This window comes from Acipenser ruthenus, chromosome 3 (assembly GCF_902713425.1).
Source record: "Acipenser ruthenus chromosome 3, fAciRut3.2 maternal haplotype, whole genome shotgun sequence".
NCBI classification, from domain to species: Eukaryota; Metazoa; Chordata; class Actinopteri; order Acipenseriformes; family Acipenseridae; genus Acipenser; species Acipenser ruthenus.
The window spans coordinates 71,063,676-71,091,588 of NC_081191.1; the positions used below are offsets into that span (position 1 = coordinate 71,063,676).

At 38.7% G+C, this 27,913-nt stretch overlaps 2 protein-coding genes and 1 non-coding gene across 5 annotated transcripts in view; 1 reads left to right on the forward strand and 2 right to left on the reverse strand.

The window, feature by feature from the left end:
• LOC117394803 (nuclear receptor-binding protein 2-like) overlaps window positions 1-6,306 on the reverse strand; it is a 65,256-nt gene extending 58,950 nt beyond the window's left edge. The window contains exon 1 of one of the 2 annotated variants that reach the window (XM_059016086.1): window positions 5,276-6,306. In XM_059016086.1, the coding sequence (XP_058872069.1) occupies window positions 5,276-5,395 (120 nt within the window). In that variant the 5' untranslated portion in view covers window positions 5,396-6,306. The remainder of the gene's footprint in view (window positions 1-5,275) is intronic. The other variant, XM_033993397.3, reaches the window with a different exon arrangement.
• A 7,209-nt stretch (window positions 6,307-13,515) lies between these two features.
• LOC117395070 (5S ribosomal RNA) lies at window positions 13,516-13,634 on the forward strand. The gene has a single exon (XR_004543454.1). It is a non-coding gene; the product is annotated as a 5S ribosomal RNA (ribosomal RNA).
• Window positions 13,635-16,760: 3,126 nt separating this feature from the next.
• On the reverse strand, window positions 16,761-27,911 carry mcm4 (minichromosome maintenance complex component 4). 2 transcript variants are annotated; one of them, XM_033992296.3, is made up of 18 exons: window positions 27,840-27,911; window positions 27,327-27,425; window positions 26,812-26,886; window positions 25,344-25,508; window positions 24,838-25,001; window positions 24,654-24,755; window positions 24,295-24,390; window positions 24,112-24,207; window positions 23,844-23,982; window positions 22,738-22,958; window positions 21,182-21,302; window positions 20,793-21,052; window positions 20,305-20,670; window positions 19,828-19,955; window positions 18,657-18,864; window positions 17,901-18,129; window positions 17,411-17,544; window positions 16,761-17,159 (listed from the first exon to the last, which is right to left on the reverse strand). In XM_033992296.3, exons 3-18 carry the CDS (start codon window positions 26,876-26,878, stop codon window positions 17,067-17,069), a joined length of 2,589 nt encoding a protein of 862 aa, XP_033848187.2. In that variant the 5' UTR covers window positions 26,879-26,886; window positions 27,327-27,425; window positions 27,840-27,911; the 3' UTR covers window positions 16,761-17,066. The 2 variants fall into 2 exon arrangements, with proteins under 2 accessions (XP_033848187.2, XP_058872089.1); XM_059016106.1 differs by lacking the exons at window positions 27,327-27,425; window positions 27,840-27,911 and adding an exon at window positions 27,123-27,250.
• Between the last annotated feature and the right edge of the window lie 2 nt (window positions 27,912-27,913).

Consider the following 27,913-nt stretch of genomic DNA (forward strand, 5'->3'; position numbering starts at 1 on the left):
GTCAAAATGTATTTTGTTTTATCCTTAAGTTATACAAGAATGCAACCATATCTATCATCTGAGCATCTGATATGCCGTCAGTACGGTTAACCAGGTTATGATTCATGGGTGCAAATTAAGCTGTACGAAATTATCCTTTTATGTTTGCAATTGTTGACTGAGATTTTGGCAACTAACCAATCAGACGCACCTATAACTTGACAGCGATTAAAAAAAAAAAAAAAAAAAAAAAAAGTAACGTGTGCCACTGAGACCTTAGAAATTATAATGTTACAATCACAACCGAGCTGTTTTGAAAATGAAACCTAATTCTATGATACCGCTACATTTAAGACTTATGCAACGTGTTATATATACTACGGAAGCGCATTGCTGCCATACATATATATACATACATATATATATATATATATATATATATATATATATATATATATATATATATATATATAGATATATAGATATATAGATATATATATATAGATATATATATATATATATATATATATACACACATATATATACATACATATATATATATATATATATATATATATATATATGTATATGTATACACATACATACATATACATATATACATATACATATACATATACATATACATATACATATACATATATATATATATATATATATATATATATATATTACACACACACACACTACCGGTCAAAAGTTTTAGAACACCCCCATTTTTCCAGTTTTTATTGAAATTTAAGCAGTTCAAGTCCAGTGAATAACCTGAAATGGTACAAAGGTAAGCGGTAAACTGCCAGAGGTTTAAAAAAAAAGTTTAGGTTACCAAAAACTGAAAAATAATGTACATTTCAGAGTTATACAAAAAGGCCTTTTTCAGGGAACAAGTAATGGGTTAACAACTTACAGCTGTTCTGCAGCAATGGAAGTAAATTAAGCCTTGAAAGTTGATGCTAACAATTCCTACAGGTGTCCCAACTTTTGTTGATTACTTACAAACCCTCTGTCTGTATAAAAGCAGTGTTGGAACAGACTGTGTTACTACACCCTCTTAAGCATTATTTGGACAGTATTGTACTGCAGGAAGTAGTATATTGCTCTCATAATGGCGAGAAAAAGGCAATTAACAAAGGAAGACAGACAGACCATTATAACCCTTAAAAGTGTAGGTCTTTCCTTTAGAGAAATTGCAAAGAAAGCCAAGGTGTCAGTGAGTACAGTTTCCTACATCATCAAAAGGCACTTGGAAACTGGAGGAAACTCTGACAGGAAGAAGTCTGGCAGACCCAAAGCCACAACAGAATCAGAAGACAAGTTTCTGAGAGTCAACAGCTAGCGTGATAGGCGGCTCACAGGACAACAGCTTCAAGCACAGCTTAACACTGGTCGAAGTAAGCAAGTCTCAGTTTCAACTGTGAAGAGAAGACTTCGAGCTGCAGGTTTGACAGGTCGAGTGGCAGTAAGAAAGCCATTGCTAAGATGGCAAAATAAGAAAAAGAGGCTTGCCTGGGCCATGAAGCACCGACAGTGGACTACTGAAGACTGGAAGAAGGTCTTATGGACCGATGAATCAAAATTTGAAATCTTTGGTTCATCACGCAGGGTTTTTGTACGCCGTCGGGTAGGCGAAAGGATGGTTCCTCGGTGTGTGACACCAACTGTCAAACATGGAGGAGGAAGTGTGATGGTCTGGGGCTCTTTTGCTGGATCCAGAGTCGGCCACTTGCACAGAGTGAGTGGCATCCTGAACCAAAACTGCTACCACAGCATTTTGCAGCGCCATGCAATACCCTCTGGTATACGCCTAGTTGGTCAGGGGTTCATCCTACAACAAGATAATGACCCAAAACATACCTCCAGGCTATGTCAGAACTACCTTAGAAGAAAAGAACAAGACGGTAGGCTTCAAATCATGGAATGGCCAGCACAGTCTCCAGACTTAAACCCCATCGAGCTGGTTTGGGATGAACTGGACAGAAGGGTGAAAGCAAAGCAACCTACAAGTGCAACACATTTGTGGGAACTTCTGCAACAGTGTTGGGAAGAACTTTCCGAACAATATTTGATTTCCATTGTAGAAAGAATGCCACGAGTGTGTTCGGCTGTTATATCTGCAAAAGGTGGCTACTTTGATGAGTCAAAAATTTAGATTAAATTTTGTTAAACAAAACGATTCCGTGATTTCTTTTTTATCTCCAATTGTTTATGTGTTCTATGCTTTAATTTCAGAGTACATTGAGACATTAAACTGCGTAAATTTCAATAAAAACTGGAAAAATGGAGGTGTTCTAAAACTTTTGGCAGGTAGTGTGTGTATATATATATATATATATATATATATATATATATATATATAATGTATGGCAGCAATGCGCTTCCGTAGTATATATAACACGTTATATATATTGACAAGCTTGAAACCAGCCTTAAAAATAGCTTGACAGATTCAATTAACATCAATGAGGTTAACTTGTGCCACTGTAAACAAAATAATTTCAGTAAATCTTACCAATTAAGAATTACCAGGACCACTACCGCACAATTTAAAACATTCCTTTTAATGTGAGCGCCAGCTTTAAATAATGTCATCTTTTAATATCACAGCATACAGAGTTAATACTAAAAATGGTCAAGAAAAAGTTCAGCAAATATACCCTTAGTTCGATGACAGGTGATACAACTTTCATAGTAAATATTTTATGTTGTGATGTCACTTGGAGGCAAAATTCCCATCTTAGACCCTTTGTTTCCACTGTATAGTAGTGAAAGTGTCTCTTTCTAGCCCGTCCACGTCTTATATCACAGCATGATTTGATTGAAGGAAATTTTAATTAGCATACCCCACCCCTCCCTCTGCCAACAAATTCCTTTTGTTTGCAGGCTAATGACTGGCTATGGTTGAATGTTTCTGATTTTCTGCCTTTTTCCAAACTATCACCTCCACACCTAAAGAAGACATCTTGCAATGTGTTTAGCAAAAAAAGTTTCTAAAAAAATTGAGATTAGCTAAAGAAGAGCAAGGTTTTTATGTGCTGAAATATGTCCACTTTTGCCCTCCATTACTCTTTAATATTATTTTACCCCTGTAGCAATTAACCAGCTCCTGGCTTGAGTAAATAGTGGTGTCCTTTTAGGTTATATCTGCAGAGTAATTACATGAATGGAATTCCAGTTACTGAATGTCAGATAGTTATCTACACATTAATCAGCCCCTGGCCTGAACAATAGCGTTCTGCTGTGTTACAGCATTTATGTTCCATATGCCACAGAATTGTTTTGCCCAACTCTCTATATACCACAATGCTTTGCGCGCAGTGAGACGGAAGTCTCCATTGAAACTCAGCGGAGGCGAGTATCTTGTTAAATAGAATATCTTTTGAAACGCCCTTCTAAATATTATTGTCTGAAGCACTTTTGAGTGAGGTTGGATTTTCGTTGATTAAAATATTAGTGTGTGCTCCCATTGGCTAGAAAGGTTGCAATGTTTTTGGCACAGTGGGAGATTGACAGTTAGAAGTTTGTCTGGTTGTTGGGAAGTTTGTCTGGTTGATTGGAAATTTGCAGGTCCGTACAGCCTTTCGTATTAATGAATTGATAAATGAATTAATTAATTATTAGATGAATTAACAAATACGTTTATGAATTACTGTATGAATTGACAAATTTATGGATGAATTGCTGGACAAATCGACCAATTCACGAACTGACAAACAAATTGACAAACAAATTGACAAACAAATTTACAAACTAAAGGCCAGATAGTTTTGGAACAAATGGGGCGCCATAGTTTTCGGCACGTGCGAGATTGACAGTTAGAAGTTTGTCTGTTGGGAAGTTGCAGGGAAGTTCGTCTGGTTGATTGGAAATTTGCAGGTCAAGCGCTGAGCAAACGCTTCACACTAGTCCGTACAGCCTTTCGTATTCATGAATTGACAAATTCATTAATTTATTATTATACAAATTAACAAATAAGTGTATGAATTACTGTATGAATTGACGAACTGCTGGACAAATGGACCAAATCATGAATTAACAAATGAATTGACAAATAAATGTCTCGATAGTTTTGGCACAAATGGCGCTCCATACTGCTACATACAGGGATTGCAGTAACCACAGACTGACCACTACTTTTGCAGACATTTAAGGTTTGCTGATATAAGTGGGTTTAACAGTTCAGTGTTGAGCAAAATACTGGAGAAAATTTGTCCCGGGAAATGTGCGGGAGAAGTGTCGAAAAACCGTGAGTGTCCAGTTAAATAAGGGAGAGTTGACAGGTTTCATAATGCGCCGAATGTCTTCGGCTGCAGTCTGCCTGCCGTCTGTGCAGCAACGAGCAGACGAACAACAAGCTTGCTTGCTTGCTGCAGTTTGCTGCACACCCCTTAAGTCGTTTTGGTCATGTGTATCCTATAGTAATAAACATCACTGAGAGCAGACACTTTAATACCATCTTACCTATTTGATAGTAGCTTTTAGACATATTTTATTTTATGTATCACCTTACTCCTTTTAGAACAATTTAAAATCTGCGGGATCGACTGCAATATACTATATGTGCAGCCAGTTTGCTTGAGCTGCGCGTGAAGTCACGCAGCTGACAACGTAGAATGCTCATTAGCACAAAACTGCAACAGTCTAAAATGCCACCCATGCCTTGGCTGCTTGCTTCCTCCGTGTCAGTAATCCAACCACACTGCACCCTTCTCAGGAAACCCTACCCTGGGCTGGACAATCATATTGTGTAATTCCTAAATTCTAGTAATATTAAACTGTGGTTTCATATCTTAACCCAACTGGCTTGTTATGTTAGTACTGTTTATGCGCACGAGAAATCCATAGCAAAACGACATATATCACGGTAGGTATAATACAGCAAGTACACTTACCTAAGCTAAACAACCCCAATGCTAAGCGCGAACAGACAGAACAGAAATATATATTTTTTTCTTCTTTCTTTGTTCCAATTCTGAAAAATTCAAGTGTCTAACAATATTGTCACCCAAATAGTATGATTAATACTACACACGTCAGTCCATGCATTGAAAACTGTCGTGGTCTACGTTATTATTACCTACACTCAGGTGAAACGTATTTCTATTTTTGGAAACATACACGTAAACAATACTAATAGTACTAGTACTGCTATATTCATTGGTGAGGTGCAGCACTTCACACGTCCCACTCGTAGCAGCTAACTCTGCTTGCAGTTTTCCAAATGCATAAAAAACATTATGTTCTACGCACATTTGTTTTATATAACTGTATCTACACGTACCTGTTCCTTTCGTTTCTGCCACCGACCACAGGGACTCTCTTCTAAAATTTCGCTCTCATCTTCGCTCTCCTCTTCTTTACCCCCGGATCCAGAATGCCTCTCTGCGACTGACATAGTCATGTTTTTTTTTACGTTTTAGAAGAATGTATGTGCTGTAATAATATATACACTTTTAATCAGACGTGAGCATTAGTTCAATTCCTTAGATTGACTAAAAACGTTGCATTGCAGCAGCCAGGATTTTAAAAACGCATTCAAATAAAATCCTGTTCACAGAATCAGAAGGTTCTGCACAGGGGAAATACAACAGGATCCTTACGAGATTCATAAAAAAAAAAAAAAAAAAAAAAAAAAATCCGCACTCTGTCCACTCTTTGTTGTTAACCCAAAGCATCCAAAAATGAAAAGAAAAATCTTAAAATGCTGGAACAAAGCACTGCTTGTGTTTTACAGGACTGGGGTGACGCGCTCCCCACCACATAAACCTTGACTTTTAAGTTACGGGTTGCATAAATATTTCACAGCGGAACGTGTAAACAGCGCCCGTTTTCAATCCAGCTTCAGTGTTTCTCATTCCTGTGTTTACTTTTTTTTAAACGGCGAATCCACCCCCACAGACGCGCGCGCATCATTCACAAATTAGAATAAAACCTCCCTATTCGGAGGCTCTTATCTCAACACGCAGAATAGACCGCTGCAGCAGTTTGAACATTAACGATTAATTGTTTACGCGTTTCTTTGAGGAGTTTATTGTTCACCGCAAATCCAGTTATCAGTATCTAGTTTATATTTTAGGCGAATAGTACCATGTATGTCCCTTGAATCAGCTTAACCAGCTCCTACATTACAGTCTCCACTATTATGATGACCATCTGAAAATCTGCAAACGTTTAAAAACACCAGCTATGTTACCAGTTTAAAATCAGTACTGTACATACAACAGGCATGGGACACTTCTTGTGTACCTCTTTTATAAAGCCCTTAGTAGTAACACTAAGGCAACTAACTCTGCACCTTGGCCGCATTGCAAACAAAAGTAGCGTTGCAGCCTTCTTTTACAGAAAAAGGCTTGTGACTAGCGACCTCTAGTGTCCAATCTCAAATACAGCAGTAAAACGGTCATGATAATACATGGATTTTTCTTCATTGATCTCTGCCGTGTCAGTTTGGTGCATTATTTGAGAAAACTCAAAAATCATTGAAACATCAGGACATAATGATCTAAACTGTAGCAGATGTAAATGCCGGCTCCCTAAAACGTCAAACCTTTAACAAGCCGAGCCATATCCAATGTATTTTTATTGTAATTAGACAGTGTTGGTAATATGGGGTCAATACATCCCCCAGACTGCATGATGGGAATTAAATCGATTTAAAGGACCAATGCAGGATTCAAATTCAAAACTTTAATCAAGAAAGCACAAGCAGTGAAGTCAGTGATATTCATCTCCGGCCACGAATGTACATACAAAATTAGACATGAAAATGTACATCACTATGACCTACTGTATGTCCAGTTTAATTTTAACATACAGCATAGAGGGATAGAAGGTGTTAAAGTCCCTGTTTAAAAAAGGCCATGAAATGCATTTGAAGCTCCTTACTCTTTAAGGAATGCCCTTACCAAGCTTCATCGCAAATGGAAAAACGGCTCTCTAAAAATGTAAGTGTGAGACACACAAATAGAAAGGTGGTCAGAGAGACATACCCTCAGATTATAACACACTCAATAGCTTATGTTAAAGAAGATGAATCACAATAGGACAGGCAGTTCTCTAGATACACCGTAGCGTGACATACTAACATTTTTATATACGGTGTGACTAGTGTGACATACTAGACTTTTTTTTTCAAAATGTTTTAGAATTCTTTTCAGATCCTAGCCTTGTATTTAATGTATTATTCATTGTCTTTCACTGTATTTAATGAATTATGCATTTTTTTTCACTGCATCTTGTAAAGCGCTTTGTGATGGTGGTCCACTATGAAAGGCGCTATATAAAATACAGATTGATTGATTGATCGAGTGATACAGACATAACCATGGTCGAACAGACAGGCTCCATATACCCCTAGATAATGAAACATTTATGAACTTGTGTTTATGAAGTTTCATCACATCATCACAGTAAGACTGTGAATTATCTAGATACAGACAAAACTCCAAAGAATGACATCTGCCTCCCCGGTGGGGGATAATAATTGTTACAAGGAAATGTCACATCGTGTCTGTGTTTCAAGAACTGGGAGGGAAGTCTCCAATTTGTATTTTGCTCTATCTTAGGTCCTTTGTTGTTTTCACTATATCTGCTGCCATTAGATGATATTATCTGCAGGCATGGAATTAATTTTCATTGTTATGTAGATAACACTTGTCTCTGGATCCAGGCAATCCTTTTATTGGGGTGCTATTAGCTGCTTGCCTTGCTGACATCAAGTGTTGGATGTCACAGAGCTTCTCAATGTTGAATTCTGACAAAACAGAGGTCATGCTTGTAGGCCCACAGCATCAACTAAAGAATATCCATTTACATAATCTAGACCTTAGCAGTGTCTCAATGGAACTAAAACTAGAAATTAGAAATTTGGGGGTCATCTTTGATCCTGATCTATCATTTGAGAATCAGATTAGGAAAATTACTAAAGTATCATTTTATCATTTGAGAAATATAGCTAAGCTTAGACCTATTATTTCCATACCCGATGCTGAGAGGCTAATGCATGCCTTTGTTTCATCAAGAATTGACTATTGCAATGCACTTTTCTCTGGGATCCCAAAACGGATGGTTTCTCGCTTACAGCTTGTTCAAAATACAGCCGCTAGAATTCTGACTAAAACCAGGAAAAGTGAACACATTAACCCTGTTTTGGCCTATTTGCACTGTCTCCCTGTGGAGTATAGAACTGATTTTATGATTTTGTTGTTAATTTATAAAACCCTGAATGGATTAGCACCTAGTTATTTGCAGGAGTTACTGACCCCGTATCTTCGGAATCGCACTCTGAGATCACAGGATGCGGGGCTACTGGTTATTCCTAGAGTCAACAAAAGCAACACGGGAGGCAGGGCTTTTTCTTGTAAAGCTCCTAAGTTGTGGAATGCTCTGCCTGCGTCTGTCACGGAAGCTGGGACCATTACAGTTTTTAAGTCTAGACTGAAAACATACTTTTATAAAATGGCTTTCTTGTCTTAGTGGGTTTTAGTGTAACTTTTATATTATTATTATTTATTTCTTAGCAGACGCCCTTATCCAGGGCGACTTACAATTGTTACAAGATATCACATTATACATTATTTCACATTATACAGATATCACATTATTTTACATACAATTACCCATTTATACAGTTGGGTTTTTACTGGAGCAATCTAGGTAAAGTACCTTGCTCAAGGGTACAACAGCAGTGTCCCCCACTGGGGATTGAACCCACAACCCTCCGGTCAAGAGTCCAGAGCCCTAACCACTACTCCATATTGCATTATTATTATTATTATTATTATTATTATTATTATTATTATTATTATTATTATTATTATTATTATTATTATTATTATTATTATTATTATTATTATTATTATTATTATTATTATTATTATTATAATAAGTAGTCGTAGTAGTAGTAGTATGATGTACGGGTGTGTGTATGTAACTATATTGATCTATGTATGCGTGTGTGTATATGTGTATGTATATATATTTTTATTATACTGTTTGAATATGGTATGGTTATGTATGCCTTCAGATTAGAGCAAGACGCTGTAACAACTATCTGGAAAAGCTGGCCTTGCACAGTAGCATTGGCACAAATCAATACCACCTGTGTTGTTACTGAAGGTAAAACGCATTGTGAAACACATATATTTTGTATTTGATTACTTTAAAGCGAAATACTAGCCATCAGATGTTAATCTTTGCTGATATTTAATGTATTAATGTTGTTGTAATGCTATTTGGGTGTATTTGTTAAATTCACAGTGGTAAAGTTTTGTTAAATCGACTGAGGTAAAATGTAAGAAAGAAAAACATTTATTTGCTAATAGTCGATGTATGAATGTTAATCTAATGTTTTATTTGGCATATTTGTTGAGTCGATTGGTAAAATATTTGTAAGATCAACTGTGATAAAACTGTGGGTATTGTTTATTATTGCATTGCCGTGTGTTTGATACACATTTATTATTGAAATTATTTAATGAAGCGGATGAAAAGAGATCAATATAAATACTGTGCAGCAGTGTGGAGTAGTGGTTAGGGCTCTGGACTCTTGACCGGAGGGTTGTGGGTTCAATCCCTGGTGGGGGGACACTGCTGCTGTACCCTTGAGCAAGATACTTTACCTAGATTGCTCTAGTAAAAACCCAACTGTATAAATGGGTAATTGTATATAAAAATAATGTGTAAAAAATAATGTAATTGTATGTTAAAATAATGTGATCTTGTAACAATTGTAAGTTGCCCTGGATAAGGGTGTCTGCTAAGAAAGAAATACAAATAATAATGTTATTGCGATGTATGTATGTTTGTAAATTGTTAATACTGAAAAAATACCTCCTGTGTTGTTACTGAAGATCCTGTGTACTGTTGATGTCTGCTCTGAGGGATCCGCAGGGGACAGAAAAACAAAACCAGTGGCTTAAATTGGGATATATACAAAGGGGCAGAGTTGAGACAGCACTGAGTAATTTTTTTCCCCTGTCACTGACAGTGCAGACACACTGTTTGAGCAGAACAGACGGGAGGAATAAAATACAACGTCTCGGATTTCAGTAATTTTTCAAGGTATGTGTCTGAGAGGGGTGGATAATGTACAGAAGTGGCTTTTTATGTTTTTCTGTAGCATTTACAAACTGCTAAAAATACATTATTTTAAGTGACAAAGACGGGGTGACTGTATTTTTTTTTTACTATCTTCCAGTTCATTTAATTGTTCTTCATCCAAATCAGCATGTCTACTTACTACTTTGGTATTTATTACAGGTAATTGCTAACTCATTTTCATAGTTAAAGCTGTACATCTGTAACTGTAAAAGCAAGATGCCTACCATCCGATACTTTTAAATTCTGTTGGGCAGCGCAGTGATTTAGAATATGTGACAAGGCTCCAACTGTCTGTTTCCACAGCTGGAACCTTGCTCGACCAATCATATTACTTGTTTCACGTTCCATTGCCAGCTCTGGATATTAGTCCACCCAGTCCCTACCATTTAGTGTAGGGAGTATGCCTGCCTTACATAATCATAGCACATGGCGTTTTCCCAGTACAAAGACCTCTTACATCAGAACAGAATGCTTAATAGACCCAAAAACCCTGCAGGGATTAATTAGAAAAAAGTCTCACTGCTCCACTGGTTGCATAATTAAAAGGAGCTTTTGGAATTTAAAAGAAAAGAAAAAAAACTTGTCTAGACCAATCATGTGGTGTTGGACAGGATTGCCCTCTGAAGAGTAGGCTATTTCTGTGCAGAATGTTGAAGGGTATGGAACATCCCTGTACTAATGACTGGGGGCACTGGCAGGTTTTAATGAGGTCATGCCCAGTTGATTGCAATGGTTAAGACAGCTCTTGCCAAGTTTTGATGAGCTTTTCCCAGTGCATGTCACACATATCTGGGCCTAACTAGACAGACTCATATTTGGTAACGCTTTATTTTAATAGGCACTTTCCTGTTTATTACCAACTAACAACTAGCTTTTTGTAAATGGTCAGTTATTGCATAATAACCTATTTATAAACTATTAAAAGGTAGCTTTGTCTTTAAAAATGCCTTTAAATTAAACTTGTTCAAAAAGGGCCACTAAAATATCCACCCATCCATTATCTGTAACCGCTTAATCCTATAGAGGGTTGCGGTGAGCTGGAGCCTAACCCGGCAGACATAGGGGCGCAAGGCAGGACTACACCCTGGACGGGACGCCAGTCCATCACAGGGCAACTAAAGGACAATTTAGAGAGGCAATCCACTAGCCAGCATGTCTTTGGACTGTGAGAGGAAACCCACGCGAACACGGGGAGAACATGCAAACTCCACAAAGACAGACCCATGAGGCCGAAATCGAACCCAGGACCCAGGAGCTGTGAGGCAGCAGCACTAAGCACCACGACACCGTGCTGTCCCTGCCACTAAAATATTGAAATATATCAATTGTATTTAAATATAGTTTTCCACATTCCGAGAGATTGCACTATATATTTGGGAAAAGCACCTCTGCTGGGGTGTCAATATAGATCTCAGAATCATGTCTGACCTCTGATACGGAATGACTCAATCAACTGAGAAGAAAACTCAAATATTGTTTAAAACATTTAAAAGGAGCTTCATTAGCTGGATTGCTACTGAAGAAAAGGACAACTAATAATTAAAGAAGTAATTCATGGACTGAATTGGCCTTCCTGGAATTGGTCAATTTTTGTGGAAGAAAAAACAAAGCCTCAAAGAGGCACCGCCTCGGCAAGTCGTCACATACTGTATCAACGCTGCAACCTGAAATAAGTATTTTCTCCAATTACAGAAAAGATGCTGGATTTTCCTTAAAGAACAAACTAATGGGTTTTAAAATATTTTTGTGCCGTGATTCTAATTAAAGGTTATATTTTAACAACAGATTAATAAAGAATTGGTTACGATTTTGTAATATTCTATTGATTAGAATTTACTGAGTTTTTTTCAGCCTGCCGCGCTTTATGATATAGGTTTGGATTAATAAGAGTGCAGTATAATGTACTGCCAAAATGAGTATAGATACAACAGTATTTTGTTATAGAGTGTTTATAAATAACTCTGGACACTTACAACTTTAAAGTCTGTTTCAAAGCTCTTTTCAAAATGTCTGCTCTAGTGCACTGATAGTGTATGGATTATTGCCCACATTGTCAAAAAGCTAACACAGCAATAACGATCCATGATGTGGTATGGAACAGAAAAGCCAGAGAACTTATTGTTATGTTTCCTGCAGTGATTTATTGGACAAATCTCAAACCCCAGTGCACCAGAGCCGATATTTTGAGCCTTGAAACAGACTTTTAAGTGTAAAAAGTTGTCAGGATGTTAACAATGAAACATTTTTGAAACCCTGCTACTTGACCTGACCACATTCCGACGCCTCCTCAAGACTCACCTCTTCAGAAAGCACCTGTAGAACTCCTCTGTTTTTCCCCTGGGTCACATTTCACCCTTCCTTAAATGCGCTTTACTTGCTCTTATCTGCCCCCTATTTTACTGTATTTAATCCTGTACTTCAGTATATTATAATCTGCCAAGTGTTTAATCTGTAGTATTTTGTATTTAATTATATCCTGATGTAACTATCATTGACACTGTTATCTGCTGTATTACTGAATTGTATTTTGTCACACTTGTACTTGCTTGAACCAAAGTCATTGTATTCATCATTGTATTTATCTTGCTCTTAATTGTATTATTACTTGCACTGTGATTCTTGAAATGTATTTGTTTACGACTGTAAGTCGCCCTGGATAAGGGTGTCTGCTAAGAAATAAATAATAATAATAATAATAATAATAATAATAATAATAATAATAATAATAATAATATAACAACTAGGTGGAAAAAAGCTGTGTGGAAACCAATCAAATAGCAAATCAACCTCTATTCAATTTAACCACACTCACCTGGTACTAATCACACACTACATCACCTAATTGAAACACCTTATAATGTTACTTAATGTAGTTAATTTAAAATTACTTGAAGCAGGATCACTTACCTATCTGCCTCAGACACTGGTTACCTGTAGACAGGTTTTTAAACCAGGAATAATTCTGAACAGAACTGAACACAATATTCTAGATGAGGTCTTATGCATTGTAAAGTTTTAACATTACTTCCCTTGATTTAAATCCAACACTTTTCACAATATATCCGAGCATCTTGTTGGCCTTTTTTATAGCTTCCCCACATTGTCAAGAATAGATGAAGACATTTCTATCTTTGACCAGAATATCAGTGGAGAGCGGGAACGCAGTCCCCAACTCCAATAATGCAGTCGAGAATCCCGCATTTGGGGAATTCGCAGGGGTCAACACAGCCGTGCAATGGCCGAGCGTCGCCCTGGGTGAACCTTTTTTTTGTTTGTTTGTTTTTCATTTAAGTGTTTTTATTAAATTCTGCACAAAAATACATAGCTGCTTAAATGTTAAAAAAAAAATCTAATAAACCGTTACTGCACGAATGACGCTAATTTATTACTATAAAATAGATTAAACCAACTTTATCTTTCGCTTACGGCCATACCACCTTGAGAACGCCCGATCTCGTCTGATCTCGGAAGCTAAGCAAGGTCGGGCCTGGTTAGTACTTGGATGGGAGACCGCCTGGGAATACCAGGTGCTGTAAGCTTTTCTTTCTGCAGCTGAGCAGGGGGCGCTATTTCCCTGCTATTTCTGTTATTAACCTGGAAACTAAGGGTAAACATTGTTTTTATTTTACTTTTTTTTCGTCCCATCACACACACGAACAAACGGAGTAGTCATACAGTATATGACGAAATGTGACCCATGAAGTTAAACAAAAAGTACAACTAGAATAGAAAAAAAAGCGCATGGATAAGGAAGGACATAAGAGATGTTTGTGGTGTTTTTCTTATTTTTTTTACCTTTGATACTGGCACTGCTTACATTACTTCTAATCTTCTCAAACACATCAAAATACGTGCGCAGGAAACACAACAACTTTTCAGAACATTACACTGTGCAAAACAATCTCCTTCCAAGTTTGATAACACCACCTACTGGAAGCTTCTGAAAATGTTGCCTGCTTTTAAATGAGCCGTGTTTCTATTTTTTGACCATATCAGGGGAGAACGCGAACGCAATCCATCCACTACAAAACATTACGCAGTCGAAATTCCCTCTGTGAACCACCTTCATGATCATGGTATATCCCCTGCCAAGTAAGTATGAGCTGTACACGTTCCGACTCATCGACCCCCCACAAAGGAATACATCTACAATGAATCTACAATGAAAAGAAAACATTGTTTTCCAAATACAGCGTTTTACTTATTTGTATACAGCACTTCTCGGTATGCCTAGCGTAACGATTTTCTTCAATTTTTAGTAAAAGTATTTATAAATTGCATTCGCACAATGCACCTCGGTAGTTACTGCATATGCGTTTATGATTGGAGGACAGAATGTCACAAATTATACAGGACGATGTCGTTCCTGCAGCTACTATGAAACTAGCACGTATACCATAGCGCTGCCTTCCACAAGCACATTCTATTGCAATCTGCGTCTTTTAGGTCTGGTATTATTGGGGTGATATAAGGATATGCGCAAAATGATTTGCGGGTCCAAACACCCCCATAATGCTGCCTTAAATCGTGTTTATTAGCCGTAAAGTCTGATTTTACGTCGCTAAGAATGCGGCAACTCCATTTAAATGCATTTAAATGAAAAACAAGCTAATGGAATTGGGCGGGATCTGGCTAGTGGGTGCAAACATAAGGATTTGTAAGGATTTTGCCTTGCACTTAGGAAATTGCTGACCCTCCAAAAACTTTACACCTCCTCTTACATGGTGCAAACCATTGTAGAAGCAAGTAATTAAGAGCTGTATAAAAGCACATACCTGCAGAGACCTATCATTGGCTTCAGGATGGCTGCTGTGGTACACTTCCTGATGCAGCCACATTTGGCTGTTGTTGAGGAGAGGCAGGAACTTTGTTTGGGCTGCCGGAGGATGCGGTGCTAAAGCGTTACCATCTCACTCTGCAGGTCATCCTTGACCTCATAGATGAATTGAGGAATGAGCTAAACCCCAATGTCAATCTAGGTACCGCTATCCCTGCACATGTGAAAGTGCTGTGTTCTTTGCACTACTTAGCCTCTGCTTCCTTTCAGACCACAGTTGGAATGTCTGGAGGGATAGCCCAATCCAGAATGCCAGGCACATTTCTGGATGTTATGCTGAAAAGGGAAAGCCAATACATATAATTTCCTGCAGATACTCGCATAACTGATGTTAGCTGAGGCTTTTCCAACAGCTTTATTTCATGCTGGGTGACGTCAGCCATAAGGACTGTCATCTCCTAAGTTTTTTTTTTTTTTTTTTTCCTGTGCCCCAAGACGACTTTGCTGCCCATCCAAACTTTTTTTTTTGGTTTGTATTTTCGTGCTCCACAAATGTCACACAGTGACTACTATTTGCTGTACTCCTAACTCTGCAAGTGCAGTAGCTAAATAGACTGACGCGCTCCTTGAGACCCTCGTTATCATAATTGCAGATCATTTTTTCTGTGTTGAGTAATTTGGATTGTTCTTAAGCTTACAGAGGGCAGAGTGCAAAATAATTGCCTGGCCGCAATGCAATTTGCACTGTGTCTATACTTCTATCACCCTGTATCTCATTTCCAGCATGGGTTTGTGCTCACCCTCAAAAGTATATTGATGCTCTACAGACAGCTACTATAATTGATAGTGGTTTCTAGTATATTTGGACAGTTCAATCAACATGGTATAGAGGCGATAGGAATACGAGTTTCTTATCTGTAGATTCCAGCATTATTAGAGATATGAGTAGAGTCCAATTGGCTATTGCTAAACACTGAAGTACATTTTATCTTAACATGTTTAACTGCAACCTAGAGCAGCATCATTACCAGTAGCTATAAACAATTCTAACATACTCTGCCACTCTGATTAAAATTATATATATATATATATATAGATAGATAGAGATAGAGATAGATCGATCCCTGGTTCAAATTCCAGCTCAGCCACTGACTCGTGTGACCCTGCGCAAGTCACTTAACCTCCTTGTACTCCGTCTTTCAGGTGAGACGTTGTTGTAAGTGACTCTGCAGCTGATGCATAGTTCACACACCCTTGTCTTGTATCTTGTAAAGCTCATTGTGATGGTGGTCAACTATGAAAGACGCTATATAAAAATAAAGATTATTATTATAAAAACTAGCAAAATACTATACAGCTGACAATATTACTAACATATACAGCTACAGTGGTAATAAATCTGTCTTCTAGAATCTGTTTCTTGTGATGAGGCCAGGATGGCCAAAGGTTTAACATCAGTGTAAAATAACACACAACCACTCTGAAAAGTTAACAACCCCCTTTCACAAATAACAGGGTCTACCCTAATTTAAATGGAATGGATGGAGATTCACAAACATATACCTTATTTGAAGAACAGCTTCTCCATCACTCTGATAAGCACAATTCTGCACTGTGGGGCAGATGCTAGTACAGGCACCGTGCAAATAATTGCGGATGCAAAATTCAAATTGCACTGTGCCCTAGGTAAGCTTAAGAGCAATGCAAATTACTCAACACGCACAAATAATGATCTGCAATTATGATAATGAGGGTCTCAATGAGCGCATCGGTCTATTTAGCGGCCGCACTTGCAGAGTTAGGAGTACAGAGAGCAGTTGTGACAAAGGGCAAAAAAGTGCTTTCTCTTGGTATTACCATATGGAGGCTTGTTCAGTAATGGCCGATGTTCAGCAAGAAACAGAAATATCATCTTTATTGAGTATTAGCATTTTTTTTTTTTTTTGAAAGTTTAAACTTGTTTTCTTTCCAAAAACTTCTTTCAAGTGAAATACAAAAATGCATCATTTGTAATTTACATACTTTGTAGCTGTGACTGCTAAAGGTTGTCACTGGTTGCCTATAAAAAAAAAAAAAAAAAAAGCAGCTGCAAATCACAATTCTAAACAACGCTTATTGCAAGAATTACCAAAAACAGCAAAGATATTTAGAAAAACAGAAGCAACAGAAACACTCTGCTACAAATACATCATTTTTAAAGCAACCGAACAGTCTTCCCAGTTACAGTTAAATAGTCTTCATCAGCCAGAGCTCTAAGTGCTTCATCAAACATGTCCTTGGTAATTGCCTGCAAAACAAATAAAATAATTAGCCAAGATCTAGTTTGATTCCCCAGCTGAAAAGTACAACCACTTAATGCTTCCACATGGCAGATATAGCATAAAACAACAATGTCAAGTGCCTATAGAGATAAGACAGCCATAATACAGGAGAAAGAATCTTCATACATTGGCGACTTCCACTTATATAATACCTGTATTACAAGCTTAAACATACTAAAAGCTAGACATGGGATGAGGCTTTAGAGAAGAGACTTACAGCATCAGACTGTCCGCGGAGATCATCAAACAGCTGCTGGTATTTCATAGCTGGCGTCTTCCCCTTTGTCTGGATCAGTTTCTTCAAAACCTTGGCTAGTTCCTCTTTGCGCTTCCGTGCTGTGGCACTCATACCTAAAGCCATCAATTACAAAAATCGTTATGTCCATCTTTATTTTCAGATTTATTTATGCACTAGGTTAAGAGGTTCTTGGGTATTCAAACAGTTTCCCTAACCATCACCTTATACCTTTACAGAAGCAAAACTGCCAATAAATTTGTTCCTTTTAAAACAAACGACCCTTACAGTATCTGGTACAGTGCTGTTTACAAAGCCAGTGTAACAGGTAACTGTACCCACTGTTGCCACTAGTTGTGCTGTAATATTTAGTATTGATGATGGTACTATGCTTTGGTAGTTTACATACAGCATGGTAAAATGCACAGGACACTTCTCGAATAAAACAGCAACTACCAAGATAAACGTGTACCTGTGGTAAGAATAGAAATGTCCACAAAGCCGGTCCTTGGGTCTGTAGCAGACTGTTTTAGAGCTTCACGGTGCAGGCGCTTTGCCTCTTCTACATCAATGGTCTCCACTTTATCAGAAAAGCGCACTTTGGAATGGGCTTCTGCAAGTCTAATCAAAGACTCCAGCTGTCTAGGATAGGCAGATACCATTCCTCTGCCACTGCCGATCTTCCTCATATCCACATAAGCCTGAAATGAAGACTATTCTTAGTCTAACCCTGTATTAATGGAAATTCAGATTCCAAGAAAACAAAGGGATGATGCAATAAGAAACCCTCTGCTTTTAACATTGCATTTCTACAATGTAGTGTTCTACACAGTTTCCTTTGCAACACTTACCCTACAGCACAATGACTGGAAAAAAGCATTAATAGTGGAGTGGTATCGAACATAAATTTTCCTTCATCGAAACCAAATATTTGCTTTCATTACTTGGAGCAGTACAGACCATTTTTTTTTTCATAGTGTAATGAACAAAAAGCTTCCAACCTACAAATAATGTCTTACTTTCAACTTAGATTGAATTTTGAATAACTGCATTAACACCAAGTGCCCATACAGTATTCATGAATCAATTACACAAATCAATTCATGAGGAAGATCTATCCACATACAAATCCTTTCAAGAATTGGCTTTAAATTTGCACAATTGCATTAAATAGCTGTAGCACTAAAAACACACCCACACACAAACTGCACTGCACATATTTCATTACCTCAATAAGGGCCTGGCTTGCCTCTTCACTGAGCCTGGGGTTGATGTATGTACGTGCATAAGCAATGTAGTCCTTCAGCACTGCCATGTCCAGATTTTCTTCCTCCATCTGCTCCTCACTCTGGTAGTACAACGCCACCAAATGGTGAGCAAGACGCCGGTCGTAGGCTTCGTCTTGGGGATCCAGCATCAGGAAGATCAAATCAAATCTGATGAAAAATTACTCTGTCAATAATAATTAAACCAGTGACTACAATTACACCACATACACCAAAATAGCGCACTTTTTCCAGCCACAGAAAAAGTTGTGCAAGCTACACTATTATCAAAAACTTTAATATGGGGGTTTAAACTTCCTTTGGTACTAAACATCACTTAACCCTTTGCGGTCCATTGTCGGACTGGGTCCGACATTGCAATTATTCCTCACAGGTCCTTTGTCGGACTGGGTCCGACATCATTATAGCAACGCAATAAACGGGTGTCGAGTCGTTTTTTCTCCGGAAAAAGCCGAGAACCATTCAATTGCCGAGTGGGAGCGACAGGAGCCGAGACAAGTCGAAAAAAAAAAAAAAAATGCGTATCTCATGAATAGTCATACATGGTATCAGGTATCAAATAACGGGGGCGGTCTGAAGTAAACAAGTTGGCTGACAATCAGCGCGCAGAAAACACAGACATTTGCAGAGCTTTTTTGAGATGTTATAGTAATAAAATAATGACTTGGATCGCATTATTGAGGAGTTTGGTGATAAAACGAGTGATCCGGAGATGATCGATCGGTATGTACGACTATTATTATTATTTATTTCTTACATAGGTGAACGCTATAGCAAACGAAAGGGTGGGGCGGGGCGGAGATGCCTAGTGAGTGCTTTGTTGATATGCAGGGCCTTTTAAACCCGTTTGACTGTGAAAAAAAATACTTTTAAACAGCGCGTCTAAAATTAACTGCGCGTGTGAATTAATTAGACCTGGCATGCCTGACGCGCAATTAATAAATGGACCGCAAAGGGTTAATAGACATTCAATTTGTGGTTGTAAGCTAGAAGTACTACACCTCTGTTCAAATGAAAAAGTGGACACATCTGCCACCACGATGAAGTAATTTATTAGCAACACTGGTAACGGTAGCAACAAAACAAAATCTGCTGTTGTTTCAGTGTGTTTACCTGGATAACAAGGTGTGTGGAAGCTGGATGTTCTCAATGGTCGTCTTTTTGGGGTTCCACTGAGACTCCACAGGGTTTGCTGCAGCCAGGACTGATGTGCGGGCATTCAGCTGGCAGATTATTCCAGCCTGAAGGTAATAAATAAATTAAAGTTTAATTCTACCATGTTTTACAATCTTACACTTGCATTGTCTGGTATAAAACAATTGCATAAGCTTCACTGTAATGTACACAGCAATGCTTGCATGAAAGAACTATAAACCCAGTAAATCTAGGAATTCCATCTACAAAGTTATTGTTTCAGTCACAACTGACCAGCCTTGGTCCATATGGGCTATTACAACTGAGTTTTCATCCAGCCCAAGATACTGCAACCTGCATTTCACTACATTGCACCAAAGACCACAGACCTGACATTTTAAACCCTTCAGTCATAATTCCATGCAACTTTTGCTAAAAAGGCTATGGCTCTTTCACCTTGGCAATGGAGAGAGTCTGTTGCTCCATCACTTCGTGCAAAACAGACCTAGTGCTGTCGCTCATCTTGTCGAACTCATCAATACAGCAGATACCGTTATCACTCAACACCAGGGCACCGGTTTGCAGAACCAGCTGTCTGGTCTCTGGGTCCTTCATGACATATGCGGTCAGACCCACAGCACTGGAGCCCTTTCCTGATGTGTATTGGCCCCTGGGCACCAGGTTGAAGACATACTGCAGCAGCTGAGACTTGCTGGTACCGGGATCTCCGCACAGAAGAATGTTGATCTCAGCACGGAAGTTTCCTCTCCCAGTGTGACTAAAATCCTTCCGGGTGCCTCCAAACAGCTGCAGCAGAATCCCCTTTAAAAAACGTCAAAACACAAGGTAACATAAAAATAGGCTGAGGTTTAAGATTGTACTGTACCTCGAATGTAAAAACAACCAAAACATTTTCAGAACACACACACAGTTGACTTGCTCACCTTCTTGATATCCTCGTGCTCATAGATGCTGGGAGCCAGGGCAGAGGAGAGGCGCTCGTAGATGTCAGGCTTGGCAGCCAGCTCCTTGAGGACCTGCACTCGCTCCTCTGTGAAGAGCTTCTGCTCCGAGTCCTCATCTATGCCGTGCAGACGCTTCTCATCCGTCTTGCGGAAGTGGATGGCGTCGATGTGCGTCTTGTACACAGACTTCACATTGCTCTGCCGGGGGTTCACGCGCATGGGGACAGCTCTGTAGATGCCTGGGGGAAAAAACGATGGGTCAGCTTTTAGACAGTGTGCCAAGGTAAAGCGGTTTCAATTAGAAGGTATTTATACAGAACAGCTCCACTTCTGAATATCAGGAATGTGCTGTCCCCATGCATGCTTACCTGTGATATTGACCCTGTCCCCAGGCTGGACCTTGTCCACCAGGTCATTGTGAGCATACAGCACGGTGGTGTGAGGGGTCTGTCCAGCTGGCATGTCCTCAGGAGACTCCTGCAGCTTGATCTGCATTTAGAAATACACCATTTGCTTATTAAAATAGCTGCCAGTAAGTCCTCCAAGACAGCCCTACTGTAACTCACAGCAAATCGAAGCATTCATCTTAAGGCATCTTATTTAATTGTCTTAATTATTACTTTTAAAGCAAGGGCCCAATTAAATACTGGAATTTTTTTTTTAATCCTTAACCCTTTCAGAACCAAGCATTTCAGTGGGATGCTCCCCCAGGACCAGGCATTTTTTGACTGTATTTGACTCTCTTCCTGTAAAAATTCACATATATTTTTTTACAGTACCATATTGGAAATACTGTCCTTTTTTCCAGAACACACTGGGGAACATTATACAGTATGTTTACATGGCACAAGTATTCAGAATAGTAAGTATTTGGAATACTAGAATATTCCGAATGCTCTGTATACATGCAGGTGGATTTCTCTTATTACTTTCATAATCTGCGTTTACTTTGAAAATTGAATATTCCTTTCATGCCATTAACGCATGCGTACCTCGCTTACCACTGCAAACCAAAAGAGTGCTGATTGGAGTAGAATAGTTTGTTGTTTATTGTAAAGAACTGGTAGTGTGGACGTATATTTCTGTTTTGTTATTTTCAGATATGAATCTGATATTTTGAGATTGTGTAGATGCTTGTGGGTCTTAATTCAGTGCAATGTGTTCATGCAGACATGCACACTTCTATAATATAACGTATCTTTATTTCTCAGGGTCTTTAAGCAATAATGGACACTACTTGATTTATTTCTCAAAATAAATATTTATAAATAGTTATTCCATTATTATTAGTGATAAGGAAAAAAAAAAATACCCGATGCATTTAGTTCATGAAATAGTATCTGCTTATATCTTGATATTTATAAATGACAGACAGAATAAATGTTGCTATATAACTAAGTCAAATACATCATTTACAGTGTTTCCACTTTTTTTTATTTGCTCTAAACAAGTTCCTGTGATGTTTTGTTTCTGCTTTTGCCTCTGCCGGGCTGCTGTAAACTATCTCCGCCCTTTAAACACTAAATGCCCCTCAGTGATGTCACTGTCCACTGATATGCACTTCAAGCCTGTAATGCAAAGTACGGTGGCCCTGTAAGTCATCAAAACAAAGTGTTTTTTTTTGTGTTTTTTTGTTTTTTTAAAATCGCGTTTACACGATTGTGGTCCTAGAAGCCCACTTCAGTATGATCATGTTAACACGATCCCGGTCCTTAAAGGGCTAATTAATGGTTTAGTTGTATCTGAATTAGTTGATAAAGTAGTTTGTAAAGTTACAAAAACATGAATGGCAGATGCACAACATGACTGTCTCCAATGGACATCATGAATAAAAAGCAAATAGCTTCTTTACATATCTCCCCTTTTGAGCTCATCTTTCCCCAAATTGAAGACATATTCCCTGCCAGACTTCCTACCAACTTACCATCTGCTTGTCGGAGAAGACGGAGCGGTTGTGGATCAGGGCCATGCTGTGTGTGGTGTTGCAGTTCCTGCAGACAGCAGGCTCGGCGATGCGGCCACGGTCGATCTCCACCCGTGTGTTAAAGGCACACACCTGGCACTTGAAGAAGGCTTCCTGCATCTCAGGAATCAGCTGCGAGGTCCTGATTACCATCCCACTGATGGTTATCAACTGGTCAATATCTGAGACAGGGCAGACAATACAAGGGTGAAAAAATGTCTTTTAAAACTAGCACTATTGTGCAAGTGGAAATTAGCTTTTTAATGCAGATTAAAATTACATATAAAAAGATAAAACAATGATAGCTCACTCAGATGCTACCAAAGTGTAACACTGTTACCAAGGTTAACCGCTCCATTCCAAAAATTCACACTGCGGACTCACCATGCAGCCACCCAAGAGCTACAGCGTCTGAGGACAATGCAGCTCTCTGGCATTTTACAGGCAAGCCCGCAGGCGCCCGGCCAGACTACAGGGCAGCAGTGTGGAGTAGTGGTTAGGGCTCTGGACTCTTGACCGGAGGGTTGTGGGTTCAATCCCCAGGGGGGGACACTGCTGTTGTACCCTTGAGCAAGGTACTTTACCTAGATTGCTCCAGTAAAAAAACCCAACTGTATAAATGGGTAATTTTATGTAGAAATAATGTATAATGTGATATCTTGTAACAATTGTAAGTCGCCCTGGATAAGGGCGTCTGCTAAGAAATAAATAATAATAATAATAATAATAATAATAATAATAATACAGGGGTCGCTGGTGCGCAGTGAGCCGAGGACCCCCTGGCCGACCTTATCCTCCCTCCCTCCCCCCTCGGGCGGTGCTCGGCCAATTGAGCGCCGCCTTCTGGAAGCTCCCGTCCTCGTCGGCAAAGGAAAGCCTGGACTCGAACTCGCAACGTCCAGACTATAGGGCACATCCTGCACTCCACACGGAGCACCTTTACTGGATGCGCCACTCGGGAGCCCCTAAACATGACAATTTTTTTTTTTTAAGTAGGCTGCCCTTATACAGCATCTAAACTCTCCATGGCGAGTATAGAGGCGTGTGTGTGCACTTGTAGGTATTACCTTCAGGGTTCAGGCTTCTCATGTTCTTTGTTTTCAAGGCATTGTATGGCCGGACCTGGATCTGGTGCTCCAAAATGGAATCTGGATAGCGATCAAAGAAAATCTCATTGACAGCCATGTCAAAGGTGGGGATAACTTCCTACAAGAAACAGAAAGAGACACTATTTAAGGAAACAATGATCAATTCATTGATACAGAAACACAATACTTAGTGAAATTCAGTATTTCTTTGAAATCAAATAAATACCAGCATTGCTTTATATATTACCTGTGGATAGCAGACTAACTGCCTGTACAGCTCCGCATCAAATGATTGTAGGTGTCCACAGTTCACATTAAGCACAGGATCTCCGACCACGTTGATCTGTGAAAACATTCACATCAGAGACATGAAAATCCCCAGTGCAGGATTGTTTTAATAAAAAATAAAAATAGAGGCAACAGATCATACCTCCTCCAGTCGTTGCATATACAAGGGCTCGTTTAGATCCAAGCTTGCATTTTCCTCCTCTTTGGAAGTGGGGTCAATATATCGCAACAGGAATCGCTACAAAAGGGGAAGAAGGACTTATTTTTAAATGTAGCACAACTGGTGAAATAATTGCCAGAAAGAACACTGTATTCACAAGACAATTCAAGGTTCTGTGGATGGCATTAGTTTGCCAACTACTCTTCCCAGCTCTCATGCCAGCAAGGTAAAAACCACAAGGCCAGATATCACACACATGCATTATGACATATGAGCATTATCGGTACTCACAACACCAAGACTGCTAATAGTATCTGACAGTGCTTTTCAGTTTATCTTACCTGGAATGTCTCTTTGCATGTTGCTACATTGACATCTGTTCCCCAGATAACAAGCTTCTGCCCCATAGACTGTTCACTGGTCACCATGTCGCCCCCTGCTGGCTGCAAGGCAAACAGAACATCATTATTCACTGTCTGGTGCCCGGTCTACACGGAATAGAGAAGCAGAAAAACGACGTCCCACCTGCTCAGAGTGCAGATCGACCTGGCGTCCCTTGCGTACCGAGCCCAGATCAGGGCGCTGTCTGGCAGGAGTCCCACGCACAGCACTGCGAGGAGTACCCTCCGTTCTTGAGCTAGGGGTGCCATAGGTGAGGGGGGAGCTCATGTCAAACTCACTTGGAGGGGCTGGTGGAAAAGGCATTGCATGAAGTTACACTCTCTACACATCTGACTGTTTTCACATTCGTAAAAAACAAAGGTACGACACTTTAAAAGGTGTGCATTCTTAGTTTAATGTACAATACCTAGGGTGCCTGCAACACACTGAATAAGTGTGCATATTACACAATTGGACGGAAAGCCTAGAGAGAGTCATTATGCTTATAAAACAGCTATAGAAGTGGCCAAGATAATCAATCAGGTCAGAAGATCCAACCAGTCCGTTATGCTTTCAAGACATTTATTAAGGACAAGCTGGATATAAAAATGTATAAAATATTTAAAAACACAAAAAAACAAAATGCACACCAGAGTGTCGGGACTTGGCAGGACTGGAGAAGAGGGAGGTGTCCTGCACGTTGGGACTGCGCTGATCAGCAGCTGGGGAGGTGGGCATAGGCTGCAGGTCTCCAGTGGAGGAGTCATCAGTGCGCCGCTTCTGAGAGGGAGGGGACTTGGGGTCCTCACTGCGAGCTGTAACAGGGTATTAACACTTTAATACAGCTTCCAAAAAGTTACATAACAAGAGGGTTTTGCTAGTGAACATGGATAATTTGTATGTCACTGTTGGTGCAACATTCCACACCACACATATATACCAACTTTCATGTAAATGTGGAAATGCAACTAAAGTCCTTAAATCAGTGTCTTTAAACAAAGATGGCATGTTCAGGCGGAAAGGGCCAAGATTGTGTAAAGATTCTCCGCCCCAGGTTTAACTTACCCTCTAATTTTAACAGAGTAAAATGTATTTTCATGGAGTAAAATGCAACATTACCTTAGTCCTAAGTAATCTCGATAAATACTGTACAATCTTTAATGGTAATGGGGTAAGCATTAAAACTGCAATGTCACGTTGTTCTACTGTACAAAAACTTAATATTAAAACAAAAATCCGATAACAGCTGTTCTTATTCACTTGAAGATAACACAGCACAGAAACAGAATGTATATATGAAGAGAAGCACAGAAACATTACTTATATTTTAACATTAAATTCTTAAACTCAGTGAACGTGTTAAAACTTCAATATAAAGCCATACTGATAAACAAAATAAGGAAATGCATTGGTAAGTTATAAAACAGTTTGTTTAATATTATTGGAAAGTTTTTTAGCGGTTGCCTCCCACGATGGTTCCAGTTGAACTGGGGTGTTTACACTTCAACCTGTGTCGCTTCGAAAATCTTACTCTTACTGTGATTGGCTGCAAAGACAACAGGGCCTGCCTGAGATTGGATAATGTTTGTTGGGTTGTTTCTTGTGTACAGTTTTCTAGTAACTGAAGATATTGTATCCACGGAGACGTAGCTGTTAGTGGAAGTTTTAGGGGAGGCAGACAAGCTATGCAGCAAAATGTTTACGCATTCAATTAATTTAGTGCGTATTTCGGATTTGTTAATGCGTAAAAAAAACGGCATGTACGCAGCTTATCTGGACCACTGTGCTTATGTATAAGTACATATAGAAAATAAAGTATTTATATAACGTACCTAACTTAAAGCCCATCTCTCTCTCTCTCTCTCTATATATATATATATATACACACACACACACACACATACATAGACATATATATTAGTTTGTCATGCCCCCATTTATAAATTATTTATTTATTTAGATTTACAATTAAGTTAAGTAATTTAAAGCTTATCAGCTATTAGTAAACCGTTTGGTAAAACAGTGATGGCAGAGTACGGACACACCTTTCATTGTACTATAGTGTTCCAGTATCAATTCTCCTCTACTACAAAAAATACTGCTTTTATAGTTACGTACGAGTTGTTGGATTGCTGCTTCTTCCACGCTTGCTTCTGCGACTCGGGGTGGATGTTGGAGAGGACATCTTTACCACTGCGAGGGTTAAACGGACACTTATTACAAAACACTTTTAAGACTTTGTTTGCTTCTGCAGCCCCCTCCCCCACCAATTCTGCTGCCTCGTGGGTCCAAAACAAGCATAACAATATAATAACTAACATATTTCCCAATCATTAAAATGCTCTGGACTAATTATTAAAAAAAACAATAATAAATCATAAAAGCGCCCTATGCATGCAAGTTAGTGGACTTCCAGTAAGTTACATTACTTGTAGTTTTTTTTTCTCATAAGCCAGTACATAGATTTAATTAAATGCTTTAATTTTGTACAATAGCATTTTTAAATGCGTGTAATGTTTCAGAAGAACACCACGCCATACACATAGGGGTAGATGTAGAATTTAATTAAACATGAAGTAAACTTTACAACTCATGCAAACATTCATAAATTAATTTATTTCAATAAAGCTTACCTCTACACACAACCTGAACAGACCATGAACAGCAGAATTCCCGCGAAACTGTAACGCTGACCCAGGTTCCGCGGGTTTTTTCCACCAATGACAACACAGCTCAGATTGTTACATTTTGCAGGAGGGAAATAAGTTCGTTATTAGTATTATTTTAAACATAAAACAAAGCACAAATAAAAAAAGTGCGAGCTATATGTGGTTATCACCTTTAAAAAATACGAAGCACTGAATTATTATTTAATAATGATACAAATATGTATATGTTTACTGTTAATATTTTTTGTTCCCCCCCTTTTCTAACTTGAATTCAACCGCTAGCCAAAGCACTTCGCGGCAAAAAAAAAACTGGGCAATACCATTATTGTAACCAGTGGTGTGCTCTTAAATGTTAAGATATTTCTAACAAATATTGTATTGTGCCTGATATATTAGAACTTGGACATAAATTTAAAATTATACAGCTTTTTATTACACCTTACCCCACTTCAGAGTATTTTGTTTTGTTACTCGTACCCAATAAAGCGTTGGCGGACAGTTATCTGCCTGCCTTTCCCGTTGTGTTTGGTTGTTTCAGGATGTTTCTCAGG

What these genes read in the sequence shown, in the direction of transcription:
- mcm4 (XM_059016106.1), bottom strand. An exon ending in TGCCAAGTCCCGACACTCTG is followed by an intron (nt 25,002 to 25,343) that starts GTGTGCATTTTG and finishes CTTTTCCACCAG; the next exon opens with CCCCTCCAAGTGAGTTTGAC. An exon ending in AGACTCTCTCCATTGCCAAG is followed by an intron (nt 19,956 to 20,304) that starts GTGAAAGAGCCA and finishes TATTACCTTCAG; the next exon opens with GCTGGAATAATCTGCCAGCT.